Source organism: Papilio polytes, unplaced genomic scaffold, assembly GCF_000836215.1.
Source record: "Papilio polytes unplaced genomic scaffold, Ppol_1.0 DF823935.1, whole genome shotgun sequence".
In the NCBI taxonomy this organism is placed as follows: Eukaryota; Metazoa; Arthropoda; class Insecta; order Lepidoptera; family Papilionidae; genus Papilio; species Papilio polytes.
Genome location: NW_013525269.1, coordinates 1,593,154 through 1,612,866, shown reverse-complemented (window position 1 = coordinate 1,612,866; position 19,713 = coordinate 1,593,154). Strand labels below are relative to the sequence as shown.

Genomic DNA, 19,713 nt, shown 5'->3' with positions numbered 1-19,713 from the left:
ATCCCTATCTTCAGAATGATCTAAGTTCTCGAAAGTCGCTTGGCGGCGCTCGTGTTCTAATTATGATTTAAATTCAAATTGATTTCTTCTTCTGATTGCGACATATATATAAATATAGGTTTTTTTTTTCGATTCTTTATTATTTTTTTTATATTTTTACGTGGTCGGAGTCGTGGGCAAAAGCGATAAAATAATGATTGTGTCCCAGGTCTGGTGATCGACGGCAGCGTGTCGTTCCCGTTCAACGACGGCACGCAGGCGGAGCTCGCGCTGCACGCCGAGGACGCGCTGCTCACAGTGCACATGGACGACGCATTGCCCTACTGACTGCCCTACCGACTGCCCTACTGATTGCCCACACCCATTAGGGGGAGACTTGTCACAAATAAATGACAATATAACTTGTAGGGAGTCAAGAAGGTGCATGCGGTTAGACCGTGTGCGCCTTCGTGCGATTCGGCCCATATGACCTGAGGGTCGGTGGGGCCGTGGGTGGTGGTGGGTTTTCGTATGACTGCATTACTGACTACCCTACTGACTGCCCTACTGACTGCCACACATACATACGTTTTTAAACAAAATTTATTGATATGAAATGTTTTGTTTTTTAACTTTTTCATTATAATATGTAAAGTGGCTAATGTAATTTATACATAGGTTTGGGCCTTTTTTGTAGACGTTGCAAAATATGCAAGCTGTTAATGTAATGCCGAAATATTGAAGCGACAGATGACTCTAAGGCCATCTAGGAGGAGGTCTAAACCTCCCGTATTGTAAGAATACATTTTCCCTACTCCCCCACTTCCCCTCCCTATTCTTATTAATGGTGGGAAGGGGAAAGGGACTATATTAGGCCTAAAATTCTTCTAATTGCCATATACCCCTTTTAAGTGCTTAACTAGAGAAGAAAAAGAAGAGGAACGCACTTAGTGACCATTTAGTGACTCTGAATATGGCATTAAATCATTTACCTCTTGTAATTATAAATAGGTTTACCTGACACTGGACTGGAAAAACCATACATCCGTATATCCATACATTATCCATACATTGAAAGATCAAAGATTGAATAGGGCTTTACTGCCAGTGATTTTGTACTAATGGAAGAAAATACGGATTTTCTTTGAACTTTGTAATCGTTTATATTGTTTATGATATTAATAGCTTATTTGTATGAAGTTTTATAATATGCTTTTGACAAATAAATGCACACTGTTTCTTCAAGCAAATATACAACGACAGCTGCACTGTGCCCACAAGATTCTTTATATTAAGTATCGCAAAGAAATCTCTGCAAATTCATTTTTTTATGTATTTCAATTATTTTATAAAATAACTATTGAGGTGTTATATCTTATTTATTATATTTTAATATATATATTTTAATATTTTAAAATCCTCAATAATTCTTAATATTAAGGAATATTTATTATATTATTTGGTAGTAATTAATGTAATATTCCGTTTTTTTTTAGAATAAGACTGAAATTAGAAAATAAGTGCAATGCCTTATTAGTGATTTTTTTTAAAGTAAAAAAAAAATTAGTAGATGTTTGAACATTTACAGCCTTACAAATAAACGCGGGATAAAGTTAAACTTAAGAATAAACTAAGTATAAGCAAATATTAGTACACTAGTTGTTCCCGTGCGACTTCATCCGCATAAAATTATGAACATTTTATTTTATGTTTACATGTGTCAAATTATCAATTGCAAATGTCAAAATGACATGACATGATGACAAACCATAGCTACCTTGCTTCCTCGATGTTGGCAGCAACTTATGCTCTCTTTCACACATTAAAGTTTTTATCCAAAATATTTATCCCCTAAGTTTAATGGCGTGAATATATATAGCCTAAAGCGTGACGTAAGTGTAGGGCTTTTTATTGAAAGAAGAAATATTGAAATATATGCTGCAATTGCTGACATCTTTGGCAACAAAGAAGTGTGTGTTTACACTTTATTATAATAGTATAGATTGTTTATACTTAGTTTATTCCTAAGTTACAAGTTATTTGTAAGGCTGCATGTTTTTGTCTCTTATTTTCGAGGTAATAAAGGAAAAGGAGGGGTGTAAAGATAATGATTTTTGGGATAATATCGAGAAAGGTATTGCACGAGTATTGCTTGATATAGGATTATTAAATAAGGATATATGATTTATTGTAACTAAAGACTTGAGGGTCTAACACGAATATTTTAACATATTCGTGACGTCATCATTTTTTTATTAATGGCTTGTAATTTAAGGCAAATTTTATTAATAAAATAAATTAATAATTTGGTTAAATTTCCTTAATGTTTATTTGCAAAAATGCGTCTTCCAATATTAATAATCACATTTATTAAAAATAAACACTAGTATTCCCTTTTACATGTAGATATATATAGGTCATTTATAGGTACCTGCGTTATGTAGCTTAATTATATAAAAGTCTATTTAAAATAAGTATAATTTGTTTTAAGTTTAAAATCTTCCCATTTATTTAAGTGCATTTATAAATTGCAACAAATATATCGTTTAAGTTAGTTTTACTAAATATGTCACAATTAAATAAGTAACTTTTTTTGCTATTTAATATCTCCATACATCTTTATGTATTTTAATGTCCATAGAATCTGTTCCTATATAAAATCTGTTGTAACTATATAATTAAAAATATAATAATTTTGTGCTTAAAATTATATCAAAAAAAATTGATTATGTTAAGTAATAAGTTTTGTACTTTTTATATATTGTGGGATAAAGAGAATTAGGAATTGTTAATCTGCAAACAAAGATATTCAAACTTGTATAGACGAGGCATGTATTTTTTCACCGGTACCTTCTCTGAAAGGTACTATATCAATTGTCAAGTTTCATATCACCTCTAGTCCTTGTATTGACATGTAAAAAACATTTTACCAAGTTATAATAAGCGCCAACTTTTGATATAAAATAAACTAGACAGTGTTACAAAGTAAAATATAAACATTTGAATATTATTGAATGACTATTATTGGCAAATAATTTGTATACAATTACAATTTGGCGTTAGTGACGATTATGTGAAAAATGTCTCAAGTGAAGTGTCACTCTCTTTGTCAGCAAATAATTAAAACCAGTTGTACTATTTAACAATAAAATCGTCGATTTTACAATATTTTTACGTTGTCGCAGCTATTTATCTAATTTGTTAATGGTTTTAATTTTCTGTTAGGTGATTGAAATATATTGATGAATATCATGTTTTTTTTCTTTCCCATTTCTATTTCTTTGTTCGCTTTACGCGGTATTAGAGAAAACTTTATAGTCTATGTCTATGATAACCTAGGTTTCCAGTTGTTGAAAGTAATTTTTAAATCGGTCGAGTTGTTTTTGAGTTTATTCTTTACATACAAAAATACAGACCCTACTTCATAGCATAATTAGTTAATCGAAACCGGCCGCGTAAAATAAAAAAAATAGAAAAAAAAACACGGCCTATGTTATTCACTGATAACGTAGCCTTTTAATGGTGAAAGAATTTTCAAAATCGACTCAAGTCAAAAAGTTTTTGAGTTATACGTAACAATATAGCCTTTTGTTCTGAAATTAGATATATGTTATGTATAAAGAGGTGAGTTATAGTATGTCCCTAATTGCAGCGGCCTCCAAATTCATGCACTACATACAAAAATACAAATCTTTCCTCTATATTTGAGTACTGATCATTTTTAGCATAGTGGACACACGATGTTGCCCGCAAGAATAATAAATATTTGCCATGTAAATGTTGCTAGTTTCGTCAAAATCTGTTTTTCAGGTATATTAAAATGAAACAAATAATTTTCGAAGTCAGTATATTTGTTAAAAAAAAATTCGTACACAGTTTAAACATTCGATATCGTTCCAGAACCCCATTGTATTAAGAAACTATTAAAAATGTAGTTAGTTGAACTAAAAAATACAACAATGGAGTAATTATGAAACAAATATCGAGATTCGTTGTTACAGGAATATAAAGCAATGTAAATTTACCTTAACAATAAGCCCAGATACATTATAGCACCGATATTGGACGGAATGGCAGTACACCGTTTATCCTACAGTAAAAATATACCTTAAAAATATGGCATCCATGAAATTTATCTACTGCAATAAGGCTCCACAGAGTAAATTACGTTCAGAATAACCGCAGAATTTCACTGCACACTCATATTAATACATATTCTCATTAAGAAAACACACTAAAATATGTCACAAATATCGCGTCAATGAAATTATACAGTAAAATTTTTTTTAATTTTTAGGTATTTTCTACAAATGACATGAGTTATGATTGACTATTCTATTTTTTATTACTCTATGAATAAGTGGAAGTGACCGCAAACCGTTTAAAGAAACCAGTTCCCGCCACCGTGCGAAGTTGTCTATGGCCCATTTGTAAAATATTAAAATTATTAATTTCCGACTAAAAAAATCTAGTATAAATATCATGTATCAGTATTACCTTAAAATTATTTTATAGAAAACTAAAATACTTACACTGTTATATTGCACTAATACTATAGTGTAAATATTTTAGTTTCTTTGCGGGCCTTGTATTTTAGTAAAAAAAAAATAAGGCAGCTATTTTTGTTTATCACTAATAATTCTTGTATCTATTACGTAACGCAAGGCAACCTTTTCTAATTATTTTAGGTTAATTAAAAAAAATCGTACAAGGACGGATATATGCGATCTACCATTTATCACAAAAATTATAAATATTAAATGTTTATTATATCATGGTATTAAGCCTTAAAATAAACTATTGGTAAATCACTAAGTACTTATAATATGACTGAATCGTTGTTATCGAACACAACAATTTTATGAACTTAATGTAATTCGAATTATATTTTCCGTAGCACATACAAAAAACTCACTAACCACATTCCAAATCACACGTGATATCTATTGTCTCATCTTCTCTATGAAAAAATGTTGAGATAGCAATATATTTTTGTTCGTATTTTCGGCAGTTAAATCTCGTAGACTATCATCCTAATAATGGAATTTGCCGAATTTCATCGTTCCAAATTCAAAAATTCAAACGGAAAAAATAAATATCAATTGGAATAAGAATACAATTTCCTACAAAACATTATTAAAGCCCCATTTTGACAGCTGTCATCAATCCATTTCGAAAATCGATTTTCAATATTCCTAAATCGATTAACATTGTGTTAAGCTGTCAAAAGAGAACTTTGTATAGTTTTGATAGAACTAATAATATCACACGATAATCTAATTCGATGTTTTATTTAACTTGTATGCGAGTAGCCGGTGTTTGTATAAGGGCCGCTGTAGAGGGAGCTGCCGGTGCGAGAGTACGTCTTGGGGTTGCGCCGACGCGCGAGTATGAACGCAATGGCGGCGATCACGCAGATCATAAGAATGACGCCAGCGATGCAAATGCCGATCGCAAAGTTGCGTTGCGATATGCAGATCTCGTCTTCTTTCTGTAAACGTAAAAGTTAAAATATGATATTGTATTCTGCTAAAGTCAATAAATTTGCGAGGAAAACTTTACAAAACTATTCCATCGTATCGATTGAGAACATGATCCAATTTCTATAAGGTTAAGGGTACTCGGCAAATTCAACAAGGTAAAATCTATTTCATGTCAACTGCAGTTTTCTTTCGCGACTGACAATCGCCTAAAGACCTATTTTTTTTATCTTTGTTACTGCATATTTCAGCACCCGTTTGTCTGATTTTCAAAATTGTTTTAGATGCTATTAAATACCTTTTCGCTGGTGACTTCATCATTTTCCGGCGAGTCCGCCTCGTTGACGTACAGTCCGGAGAACACCTCGACAGTGGCGGGCGCGCCCTCTTCCGACTGACGACGCAAACGCTTGCCCTTCTTGTGAGCACACGGTTTCTGAAAAAAAATATTTGTATCACCAAGGTTAGAGGCTATACTAGGCTTCATCTTCAAAACAAAAGTACTTAGAATTAATCTATATCTATACTAATGTTATAGAGAGGAACGATTTGTATGTATTTAAATAACTCAAACACTGGGCCGGTTTAAATGCTTAAAGAGCTACGATATCGCTGAGTAACATAGGCTATATTTTTTTACAATTTTCAATTTCGCGTTGACAAATTCGCGAGCAACTCAACTAGTAATGGTAATAATTTACTCTAGACTAAATGTCTATAGTTCTACGAAAGCTTTATTTGCGATAACACATTTATGCTACCGATACATGTAGCGAGTTCATTTTAATACTAAAAATCTTAGTGACATCGAACGTGTTAAATATAGTCAGTATATACTCACGCAGTCTGTGGGGTGGTTGAGGTCGCAAAGTTTGACCTCGCACGTGTAGTAGACGCTGGCCGTGTAGGGGAACTTGTGCGCGGGGAATGACACGCGCGCCTCCTGCCGCTCGCGCGAATACTGGAACTGGCCCATTATCTCTCCATCCAGCGGACAACTGGAATTATAGAGAAGTCTTTAGTTCACCTATGCTTATATTATAAAGAGGAAAGATTTGTATTTTTGTATGTATTGAAATAACTCAAAAACTTTCAGATTTAAAAAAAATCTTTTACCATTAAAAAGCTACGTTATCGCTAAATAACATAGGCTATGATTTTTACTATTTTTTAGTTTCACGGGTATCTGATATGCTAGTTACTTTCTTGTGTTCTTTTTTATTCCAAGCAGATAGAGTCTAGAAAAGAAATAAAATAGTAAATTTACAAACCTTAGTTATTTCACCAAATTCGAGGCCACTTCTCCGGTTAAGATGCCTTACGATTAACTCTATTGCCTTGCGATTCACAAAAAAATTTGTCACGATTAAACAAATCCGTCGTATCTCACCCGTCGTCAGTGATGAGATTCTGCTCGGCCCAGCCCAGTCCGTCGCGCACCGCGCACTCCGACACCAGCAGCCCGAAGCGACGCTGCTTCTCCAGCGACACCAACAGCGTCAGCGTGTCGCCAATGCGCACGTTAGACGCCACCTGTATACATTAAACCTCTTAACATTATTTCATATATGCTGTCAATAAGGTCGAAATGATGCGCATGCTACGGCTCATAACAGTAGACTGTAAAAAAATCAAAACACAACCAAGATAAAATAAGTTGAAGAAAAATGGATGTGTAATCTGGTTGAATCACTATTATAACGTAAGGTATGCCACAAATCGACACTGTCACATCATTGTGTCAACTGACTGTTTTCAGTACAGTGGGTAGTTATGAAAAATTAGTCCATTTTCGTGAACGTGGAAATTTAAATCCTAATTGTCTAATAACCTACACACAAGGTTGTTTTGCAGTTGGTGTTGCAATATTTAAATGTCAAATTTTATTTTTAAATTTTTTTTACCTCATTGTCCTCAGGGTCTCCTTTGTAAATCTTCATAGTGACCGACGGCAGTAGACCCGAGTCTTCGTCAAACTCTTCGCTGAAATTATAAATTTAAGACTTACATTGATTTAATCAAAGAATACTAAGTCGTATTCGGTAGATATAATATGTGTTGTGTGTCGTATGTGTCGTATTACATAGGAATAAATTCAAGAAGCAAGAACAAACTGTTTTGTCTTAAAGTAGGAAGTAAACCGCAAAGCGTATGTTAGCGGTCTACTCCGACCTTAACCCAGTTAAAACCTTAACCTACTCAGCTCGTATTTTTAGATTTGTTTAATACACATTGACGGAAATTCCTTTTTATTCTACTGATATAACTCTCTTCAGTTACACTCGTGGATTCTTACCAAGGGAGTTTCCGTGAATCAAATTTCACATAACTCTGATTTTCCCGCACTAGAGTCAAATCTTTTGTCGATTTCATCCGATACATAAAAAGGTCCGCGCGAAATGAGTATTCTCTGCTTCCAGGTTACTCCTTGTTTTGTTATTAATAGAGCGTGCTAGCGTGCCTTTGACTAAACTATCACTCAACTATTCAGTCTCGCTTCGATTTCTATGAGCTTATATAAAGGAGTGCACTCTGTGGCATTTTACTTGTGCAACTAAACGGTTGAATTGGCTGCGAAACAATTGATAGTCGCACAACTGTTGTGCACGTAGTCAAAGGTGTGTGCCTACTTTTACTGTTTTTGGTTACCTATTGTACCCATCTCTAGGCTGCGTGAGTCTGTCAGCGTGAGGTCGATGCAGATGGAACATGGTGAGGTCGCGGCGGCGGTATCGGCAGCGCACGTGGTAACCGCGCCCCTGGCCTGTCACCAGCCGCAGGTGGGGCTGCACTATTATGTTGTTGTAGTACTCCACTGTGCCGTCCTCCTGTAAAAAAGAAATAAATTAGCCCATAACTTTACGTATATTCGTAACGTATAACATACGATATTCAATTGTTTATAGGATTTGTAAATCAATAGTGTCTTTAGTCTCTTCAATAAAAGGATAGCTTGGCCACGCTTGCCTCGACGAGGCAATCGATATTTCGCGGGATCTCAGATAACATTTTCAAATTATTAAAAATTTACTTTACTGTAAGTCGGAGTGGCAAAATCATCTAATATTTTTAGACAAAGTTATCTAAATCTAAATAAGAATTACAGATATTATTATTTAAAGCACTTCATGAAACTACGTAAATACGTCGATGAAGGAGAAAAGACGAATTCGTATTCATATTGATGATTCAAACTTTACATTTTAAATGTCATGGACTTGAATTAAAATATGGTAACGGGAAACAAGTAACATTTAACATACGTATTAAAAAAATGTATTATATTTTATATTACATGTGAACGCAAGTTTCATTTGTTTTCTGTAAAACGTGATTCTTACCGACAAAATAAAATAAAACGCAGAGATATTGTAACATATATCAAAAGTATACGTCTTTGGAATGTATTCTTATTGGACAAAAATTGACTTTGATGGATGGATATTTGTTACTACTTTACACAACGGCTACACGGATCTTGATAAAATTTTCCACAGAATTAGAACATAGGCTACTTACTAAGTTTTATTTATTTTGGGCGGACAGTGTCGTGGACGGCTTTAAAATATTAAAAAGCATAAATAAATTCGGATTACAATAATTAAAACAAATGTTAAATGCGTTATCTTTAACGAGTTTTTTACCAGTTATAAAAAATACAGGCACTACAATTTCTTGCAACAATTATTTCTCTTAATCAGAAGTAATTGCAGACTGTAACGATGATTTTAAGCCATAAACATCCTTGTAAATTATGAATAAATATCAAGTTTAAAGTTTTCTATTAACAAACTGGTACAGGTATAACGACATGGTAAATCATGTTGCAGTATGTAATTGCTATATATTCACGTAAAGTACTCTACATACAATATTCATAGTATTAAATGCAAATTTTTAGTTTTATTTCTAACAAGATTACGCACTAAAGATTACAATCTCCATACATATTAAAAAGTTTATAGAATAGTTTGAATTTAAACTTGGGTAAAACTTTAACCTATGTAAAAATATGTATTGCTAAGTAACCTATCGTTTAGTAAATAAGTAAAGGGAAATTACATTAAGTAACTATTGTTTGATATCGCCGCATTAAGTAATCAATAGATAATTCAATGAAATAAACCGTCACTTGCTCACTATTTGTAATTCAACACATTCTACGTCCTTTCCTTTTTAAGCCTACGTGTCGGGGTGTCCCGCGGGCGGGAAGTGACGTCACCTCCCCTCATTGTTCCGGTGCATGCGCACGTTTTGGAACACTTTTCAATGGAAGCATACATTGTTACTTAGTACATTACTTTTTGTTGGTTGAAAATCTTAATTTATTTTTTTATTATTCTTCTAATAGCTTCTTAATGGTGAAAGAATTTTTGAAATCGGTCCAGTAGTTTTTGAGTTATTTCAATACATACAAAAAACGTAGCTTAAGTAATTCTAACTAGTTTGTTACACAAGTAAATTGTAGGACATTACATATATAGATATCTCCATATCAGTTTGCCTTATATTTGTTTATCGGCCTTATATCATTTAATAAAATGTCTCAATTTTTAGACCACAAGACATAGTTGGTGTTGGCCATAAACAAGTGTGCCCACTGGCACCGACCACGCACGATAACAAGGTCGCTACAAAGGTTACTTGTTTCTACACAGACATACAAATCCTTTTATTATTCTTTATTATAATTAATGGCATTCTTTTTGAAAGCTATAGGAACAGTTTAAGTTCCTTGTGGATAAGTCACATCAATGATCATGCTTGTGGTTTAAAGTATTTATTTCTCTTAAGAATATACAATTCACTTGAAGAGAAACATTTTTTTTAACATTTACAATTTACATCAGTAGCCTAGTTTGTTTAACTATTAAGTTTTTTTTTCTTTACAATTTTTTTTAAATTTAAATTTGAATAAGGAAATTTTTCTTTCATCTCTGATAAGTTTAGGTAAAGTATTATATAATTGTACTCCCGCAAATGTTATAGTTTTTACCATAGTATGTTCTAGGTTTTGATAATTTTAATTTGTCTTTGCTTCTGGTTTGGCAGCACAATTACTCTACATAGAGCTCTTTAAAATACCCGGACGATTTAATTGTCTTAAGTAAGAAACCATCGTAAACGAAGATCCCTAATATATAAAGATGGTGGCAACTATTCGTTTGTTCTTACGGCCGCGTTTATTTTGTTGGTTTTAATAAATTGTTTATTGTCTTAGCAACTCATATACTCAACAGTTTATAAGAACTTCCACTGTTCTATGTTGCCCATACTTTAGAAGTTTGTGTCAGCTTTTATGTTATTTTTTCAATGCCCAAAATATTGCATTACTTTTGGGCTTTGTGTCTACTGTACGGTTTGTCTTTTTACATATTCAAAGCCAAAGCAAAATGGTATTGTTTACACATCTGATAAGAGCAACGGTAGTGCGTTGCGTATAATGAGATCGTCGAATGTTTCTCATGTCTGGCTTTCATGAGCGTTACATAAAACTGTTAGTATATCGAGGTCGGCGTGCTGCAACCGCACCTCTCGATTTGTCCTCAGGCGAGCCACTGCTACAATACAACGTGACAATACATTCCATCCAATCTAATTGAGTTGAAATAGTGCGTTATCAGTGCTGCAATGTTTAGGTAAAAGTGATATAGACTTATAAGAAAGAGAATGAGCATAAACTATAGCTACGGCATTATTAAATCTATAGTTAATATTTGCAAAAGAGATAAGCACTACGTTTTGTTAGCTTTTTAACTATTTTGATGTATTATGTATTCTTGAAGGTTATTTAGTCTGTGCGATAAATCAATACCATTTGAAATGACGATAAGCTTTGTAATTGTGATCCGAAACATTATTTAAAATATATATGTCATGGTTTTAAAATGTCGTAATTCTGCTTGTTATGTTAATAATCGGATAGTAGTCGGATGTCAAAAATAAGGGTGTTGCATTAGCTCGACGACACGACGGCCATATGGTAAGGTTATTCTGTGCAAATTGGAAGAAAACATAAGAGGTAATGAAGACTATATTTTATTAAAGCATAACATGGCTGTGACGTCCATAGTTTATTAATAATTAATATCCTATTAACCGTTCAGTTACTTCAATTTTGTTACTTTTACTATGGTATGGAACTTAATAACGCCTTGGCAATTAAATAAACATTAGAAATAACTCAAGAATAGCTGCATAGTAATCAAATGGAATAAAAAACATTTGAATCTCATTAAGGCTACGCCATAACTTTCTTTACAATCAAATAAAATAGTGGTTAGTTTAATTGGTATAATTAGTTTACTAAAACTAAATGTTAAATGCAGATTACGTTATTGTGCAATATTGAAATACATTCGAGCGATGTCGAGCAAAAACTTCTAGTACATAATATAATGAGTATTCATTACATAACGTGAAGATTATGCGAACTTTATGTATTTTAAACTACGTTTTATAACGTACAGTGATATCTAATATGCTTTCGAAATATCAAAGCATATAAAATTAAAACAGGCTAATAGGAGCATTTATAAATATCAAGGTTTTAATATATTGATGTTGCTCAACATATAAATAAGTCATGGCAATCTTAAGCTCAGAGTTTGCTTTTTGTTACATATGATATAGGATTTTAGACACATAAAATATACTTAAACATTAATATAGTTTAAAGCGAATATTACAAAAATAAATTCTCAATTAACAATCATACTAATCATACTAATATTATAAATGGGAATGTTTAGATAGATGAATGTTTGTTAGAGCTTGTAGCCTAAACGGCTGAACGGATTTCGATGAAATTTGGCATAGACGTAGAGTATAGTCTGGAAGAACACATAGGCAACTCAGTTTTTTTTAATTCCACGCGATCGGAGTCGCAAGCGAAAGCTAGTTGGACATATTTTGCTTATCGATTGACAGATTAAATGATTCTTTTATGAATATTACAAATAGAATATTAAGCATGGAATTTGAGGTTAAGTTTAACGAATCGCTTTGTTAGATATAATGAAAGTATCTTAACGTATGAATTGAGTAAAGTAATCGATGATATTATCTTTAAACACCATATATAGAACTTTATGAGTATAACATATTACCTTGGTCCCTTTACATTATATACTAATACCAACACTTGGATAAAAGACTTTTTAATACGTATGAAATCCAAATATGATCTCGTTTTTAATTCATGAAATATACTGTGTACTTATTGCTTACGTCTTATGCATTGTTACTTAACCTTGCTTTACAAACATAACTTTAAAGGTCGACTAAATAATAAGTATAAATATAAATATAAATAATAAATAATAAGTAATAGTACTAATATAAATAAAATCAATCGAATTGAGAACCTCATTAAAACCAGTTAGAGTTACAACTTGAAGTATAGTAGAAATTATGGATGCGTGGATTTAGTTGAAAAGTATAGAAAGCAAACAATAAAATATGTAAGGCAAATTCAACATTTTTTGTATTGAAACCAATGTTGTGTTTGGAAAACTTAACAATGTATATTTAATTGAGACAAACTTTAAACTTAAAGTTAATATTAAACGATGAGATAAGCCATTGTTAAAAGACCTCAGAAAAACCTTACAATGTTTATATAGGATCGGAATGTTTGCAGTAAATATTTAGATATCAACCTACATTAAATTATTTTATACAAATGTCACAGTATCTCCGGTAAAATCTCCTCCGTTTAAATTATTTCTTACTAGCTTTCGCCCGCGACTCCGTCCGCGTGATATTAAAAAAACAAAAGAGAGTAGCCTATGTGTTCTTCCAAACTATACCTCTACATCTATGCCAAATTTCCCATACATCCGTTCAGCCTTTTAGGCTACAAACTCTAACAAACCTCCATCCATTCATCTAAACTTTCGCATTTATAGCATTATTAAGAAGTAAGATTAACTCTCTAAGACTCTAAATAATAGCTATCTATATTCTATTTCTAGTTAAATTATAGCCTAACTAATATTTTCAAAAACCTGGCCTGGGCTCTCTTCAATCTGCTTCTTTAATATATCACTATCTAATGTGTGCAAACAAATTAATTAAATATGTTTTAGCAATATGGCGAGGATCTCTGTTTCTGGTTAGGCTACATAATAACTTATTAACAAATCGTTCGATATAATTCTACAGGTCAGTATTGCGTTATCGTGACTAGGAGACGTGTCGTGTCGTTGTTGTGACGTCGGTGTCGGTCATCGTTTATGAATATTTATTCTAGCCGCTCCAATATTGACTGTACGCATAAATACACAATAAAGGAAGGTTACCACGGGGTTATGTCTATAACCTATTCTAGATGGTTAAACGATGTTTACAAACGTAAGAGTGGGTTTTCACACGAAGCACGGATACAAGATATTATTAACAGATTATAAAGCTCATGTAAAAACGTTGATTCGTTAACAATAATTTTCATTCATGCATAGTTTGTTTTGATGTTATCGGGACTTTTTTCATCGAACAAAGGATGTCGAGACACGTTATTGTTGATGTCAGATTCACATTTACTTGTACGTATGTAATATTTTTCTGCAAACTGAATATAAAAGATATTGTGTGTTGTGATAAGTTTATTACTATAGTTATTTATTTTATTTTATTTGTTTATAGATAACTTACAAAACATAACACACCAAAATAAAAACTGACGGCTAATTATACTTCAAATTATACTATAAATGCGAAAGTTTAGGTGGATGGATGCTTGTTAGAGTTCGTAGCCTAAACTGCTTAACAGATCTCGATCAAATTTGGATAGATGTAGAGCATAGTCTGGAAGAAAACACGAGGAGTCGCGGGCGAAGTTAGTATTTAAAAATATGTTCCAGGCTTAGCTGTTCTGTTTTTCAAAAAATAATAATAATTAAGACGGTCGCTTAGTTCTTTTGTCTATTATGAAACTTTTAATAGCATTATTGGTATATCTACTTATTGGATTTAAAGAAAAATTAAACTAGAAACATGAACAACGTATGAAACTTATATGAGAGTTATTAGTAAAAATGTTATGACCATATATCACAGTGGTGTACGGTAAATAACTGCTACGCGCCTTATAACTGCCACATAACGGGCTCGGGGTTACGCGCGGTAGCTACTGGTTTTCTTTAGATGGTTGATAGTAAATGTTATAAATTTTTTAAAAAGCTTCTGTCCGTAAAGCTATATGTGCGGAATTAAAATAAACAATTAGTTGACTGTTCTTCTAGATACCGTTCGACATCTGGTCTCTTTTAGCGATCTCCGTTTAGATATTCTCCAGATGCCTTCTAACAAACACCTATCCACTCATTCAAACGTTAAAATTTATAATAAGCAAGATAAAAGACAGTAAGATTTATAATTCTTTTAGGTTAATTGTTAATGAACATAGCTGCTTACTTATTTTTTTAATTTCCAATTGCTTTACAACAGTTAGTCGTTGTATGGAAGAAATACAGTAAGTGAAAATGTATGTTCCCAAATAGCTCTATTCATTATTATTGTGTGGTCATTGTCCGTTCATGATAAAAGGATAATATTTGGTCGGTGCAAGATAACAAATGACATCTGCTAACTGGCTGTACCGTTGTTAGATTGCTATCGCTAACTGGGAAGTTGTCTCTTGGCGAGTATTTTTGTAGTAATTTCTTAGATTTTAGATTTAGAACAAGTGACGAATAAACCAAACTTAGAAAGTGAATATGTTAAAAAACTGCAGAATAAGAAAGACAAAATACGAATATAACCTTTTGCAATGCCAAAACCATAATAACATACTAATATAAATGCGAAAGCTTAGATGGATGTTTGTTGGAGTTTGTAGCCTAAGTCTTTTTTTATTTCGCGGAGTCGCGGAAAACCAGATTTTCATACATCTTCTCAAATAACCTTTTTTTTTCGATCATATGCGCTTTAAAAGTTATTTAACGTTCACTAAAGAATCTATTAGTGAAGTATTATAGTTAGTTCAATTTTAATAAGTAACGTTACTGAAATCTGCATTTATATCATCCTTTACGATAAATATATCGTACATGATAAAAATATATTGATGATCGAGTGACGTTGAAAAGATTGCAGCAAGGAAGCGCGTGTTCGGAATCATTAGCGTTGCGTTCTTGCCATATCTACAGGAACTATCGTGTATGCTTAATTGACCGGATAATTGTTTCTTGTTCAGTTTTTGTACTTTTTTCATCAGACGCTGTAGAGTTTATTGTAACTCGAATTAAAACATTTGTAAAATACTAAGTGATTTATTTAATGAGAAATATTATTACGTCTAAGTCAAGTTAACACATACGTTCAAACGGTGACTACACAGACTAAAAAGAATACAATGTGCATATCAATAATCTGTAAAATATATTTAAATCGTTATCATGTAGGGACATACAGTTGGACTAACTGTTGTGGACTAATTGTGGAACTATCTTTATATTTATAACAACCCATACTACACAGGTCTGGCCCAGTGTGAGGAAATAGTAAATAAGACTAGATGTTGGTATTTTTGGAAAGCGATTTGAGAGAAGTAGAGATAATGTATGATAGAACAGTGTTCATTGTTATACTTTTGAACAAAAAAAAATTACAGCTTCACGTTCTTATTGTACATGAAAATGTCTCCAGTATTTATATATTCGAAGAGAAATAATATATTCAAAGTATTTCCTTACTTGTGTTTGCCGCAGCGCGGACACAATATACATTGAAGGGCAAACAAAGGCATTCTCAGGCTGTACTCGGCATTGAGACATTGTAGCGTGGCGAAGATTTTTATAAATAATTTTTATTAAAATTATTTGTAATTAATTAAAAATAAAAATGCAAAGGTATGTTATCCTAATTAATAAACTGATTGTGTCTTTCTAAAGTTTGTCACCGTCTTGAACTTCGATTATTCACTGTACTTCCTATCCTCTCCTACTCATAAAAAAATCGCAATTGATTCGTTATTCGGAAATACTACCACCATTCTAGTCCTACCAATTATCGCTTTGTAAAGTTAAGAGGCAGTAGTTTAACAACATGGTGAACCTTCTTTTGCTACACTGGTACATTCTTTAGCCATCACCACACAACTATGATAGGGTCATGGTCAATCGCTGGTTGTAAAACAAAAGACACTCACGTCATCAGTGGCCATAGTATTGCAGCCCTTCAGAGGCAGCGTGTACTGCAGGTCGCCTTGTGCGGAGATATACTCCCGTAAGCAGGACGAATTGCTGCCCAGCCCGGCGGGGTATACTATCCCGTTGAATGTATCATAGATACTGCAACAAAGACGCATGATAAATCTAATTGAAAGAGTGTGGGCCCTGCCAAAAAAGCCATACCCTGATGTAGAAAAAATTGCATGGATATTACCTTAACATAAAAAATAAATAGCTATTACAAATCAAAAATAGCACAGATAAAACAGAACTGTTTTAAAACCTTACTTTGGCAAATAAGAAAACTAAAGACCTAAACGTCCAGTCCTTTAGTGCAGACAAAAAAGGTACACGACTATTACCTGTTGCCTTCGGGCTCCGTGGACGCGAGGGAGATAGTGACATGCATGTTGTCCCGCTCGCACGCCACGGCGAGCCTGTCGAGTGGCGCCTTTGCGTACGGCCACTCTGTCGTCAAGTCTGTGGCCGTGCCCACTGATGTCCTCAGATCTGTGCAGAAATATATCAGATATACTACGGCTACTTTATCTGCAGATATATGACATACATCTATGTACATTGTCACGTCGTATTATTTAATTTTAATAATGAATTTAGCGAAGTGGTCTCAAAAAGTCTAGGGGATTAGACCATTGGTCTTTTTCGACACAACTACCAGCCAACGACTTCGTAAACATTTCTTAACTTTAACATAATTGAATCTTTCCCAAGTTATAGCACGATATTGTCACCTCATATTAAGCTGCACAAACCTATAAATTATATACAAAGTTCTATTTTATTATTTATTATAATTTAGACGCCTTAAGAAAAGTTAAATGATTATGGGGACTTAAAGTTAACACGAACGCGTTTATGTCTTTTGTATGAAGAGATCGGATTTTATGATACCAAAATAAAAAGTACAAATTGCCTAATTTGCTCGTAATCGTTGAACATTTTACGTTAGTACTAAAATACAACATACAATACACCTTATCCTATGTACTAAGTCATTGTGCTTATATAAAAATTAGTCATGGAAATGTATATTTGCTTTACAAGATTTAATTAAAAGATACGTCAAATAAAGAACACATAACACTTATATTAATTACATTTAGCAGTTACTACTGTACTGTAGCGTGATTGTATTTCCAAAACAATACGTGACTATAATTGCTTTAACGGTTAAAATTGCTGTTCCGTGTACGGATAGTCAATATTTACTGCATTTTTGATCGATCGAACTGATATAAACTACGGAAGTGAAATTATCTACAAAACTACTAAAACTTTGACTTTTAAGAGACAGGATCTGTCTTGCACTAGCGTTCCCATCTGACAAAAAACCGAACCTTAATTAAAACTTGCTTGGATGTGCGTTAAAATTATCTAGTTAGTATCTAAGCGATAACAATTAATTTAACTTAAAACATGATATTAAATATGTCTCTTCTTCGCTTCTCTAGTTTGAAAAGTAACAGATTTTTTTAGTGAAACAGTTGTTCTTTGCCTAGTCCTGTATTGTCAAAGTACTAAAATTACTGACCAAAAATCTATTCAGTCAAGTAACATATTACTTAAGTGCATGTAATTTTGAGCGAAAGTAAAATGTAAAAACTAACATCACGTATACGTAATGATTATGATCGGAACTATGATCTAATTGTTACTAGAATTTAAACTTGCGGCTTTTTTCCTAGTAGCATGTAATATGTTTTACTACAAGGTAAAAGATAAATTTAAATACACTATGATGTGATGGAAATCCCCTATTGTTATAACAAAATAAATATAGTTTTGTTTTTTTGCATTAGGGAGTCTGAAAAGTTCTTCTGAGAGATATAACGGGACTTAGATTAAATATATTTTGCTTTACAGAATATTAGCATAATATTTTAATTGGATAAAACCAAGTGCAACATTCTTGGAATCTCAGGGTACTTCAGAATCATAAAATATGGTCGCATTATACTGACAATTTGTAAGCAGAAACTTGACTTGCTTAAAGGATGCGCGTGCGCAGGCCTGGGGAATAGGGGAGGGGGAGTCATTGACCCCGGCCGCATCGCCACTGGCCACTAAAACGACCATCGGAATATTGCTACATTGTAGCTGTACTTTTAGGAGTGACGGAGTAACGATAAGACGATCATAAAACAAGCTTACAAAGATTTTATAATCACTTTTTAAGAATAACCAATTAGTGAATAAAAGATTTATTTTAAAAGTCAATGTAAGGGCAATTAAAAGTCTGAAACAAAAATTACATTTTACATTAAAGTACTAAGTTATTTTAAGAATTGTCCTATGAGAAGCGATCTATAATTTCATTGAACTTGATGTAATGTCGTATAGTCTGCGCTTAACCTTATCATCAACAAGATTATTATTGAGAACCTATTTTTAATTGTAACTATTGAGAGTCTATTTTTAATCTTTAGATGATTTTGTAAACTCGAGCTATGAACACTATGCTAAGTTAAATCAGAAGACAAAAAATGAAAACCAAAAAACATCTTAAAATCGTCCATTTTCAGAAATAGAGTAGCGAAAACTAAAAAGAAATAAAAAGCAGAAGGGAATATGAATTAGAAGACGGAAATATACTTTTAATCGATATAAAAAATATTATGCTAATTTAAAGAATATATTTTAACTTACCGGTAGCGGAATAAATTTGTTTTGAACGCGCGGTCGACACTAGCGCCACTACCAACAGAAGGGTCCACATGATTCAGTCTGAAACAATGAGAAAAACTTTATGAATAAATAACAATGATTATAAAATACCAAAATCTAAATTTTACACAAGAATTAAACAGGTAATCTATGAGGGTTTTAAAGATGTCTACGTAAACAATAGTTTTTTCAAGACGTGTAAAGACAAGAAAATGATTTTTATATATGTTAAGTTCGCTGTCATATGACTTTAATAGATGTTTGGTTATAACTTCTATATGTCGAGTTTGCAAATAATATGGTATAAACAAATACAATAGTTTTTACATAGGACCTCTTGTGTTCCGATGCAACCTCCTGACCTATGAAGCGTGACATAATGCTTGCATATAAAA

General features: G+C 32.7%; 2 protein-coding genes across 2 annotated transcripts in view; one reads left to right on the top strand and one right to left on the bottom strand.

Annotated features, from left to right (window-relative positions):
• LOC106101796 (NAD kinase 2, mitochondrial) overlaps window positions 1–327 on the top strand; it is a 13,455-nt gene extending 13,128 nt beyond the window's left edge. Inside the window, exons 9-10 of the mRNA XM_013281131.1 lie at window positions 15–42; window positions 209–327. Coding sequence (XP_013136585.1) covers window positions 15–42; window positions 209–327 — 147 coding nt within the window. The remainder of the gene's footprint in view (window positions 1–14; window positions 43–208) is intronic.
• A 3,485-nt stretch (window positions 328–3,812) lies between these two features.
• The window catches only part of LOC106101875, a 33,192-nt gene continuing 17,291 nt past the window's right edge, over window positions 3,813–19,713 (bottom strand). The window contains exons 2-10 of the mRNA XM_013281228.1: window positions 19,301–19,378; window positions 16,996–17,143; window positions 16,612–16,753; window positions 8,109–8,287; window positions 7,364–7,442; window positions 6,850–6,992; window positions 6,301–6,457; window positions 5,758–5,895; window positions 3,813–5,470 (exon numbers count right to left, since the gene is read on the bottom strand). Coding sequence (XP_013136682.1) covers window positions 5,273–5,470; window positions 5,758–5,895; window positions 6,301–6,457; window positions 6,850–6,992; window positions 7,364–7,442; window positions 8,109–8,287; window positions 16,612–16,753; window positions 16,996–17,143; window positions 19,301–19,370 — 1,254 coding nt within the window. The 5' untranslated portion in view covers window positions 19,371–19,378 and the 3' untranslated portion in view covers window positions 3,813–5,272. The remainder of the gene's footprint in view (window positions 5,471–5,757; window positions 5,896–6,300; window positions 6,458–6,849; window positions 6,993–7,363; window positions 7,443–8,108; window positions 8,288–16,611; window positions 16,754–16,995; window positions 17,144–19,300; window positions 19,379–19,713) is intronic.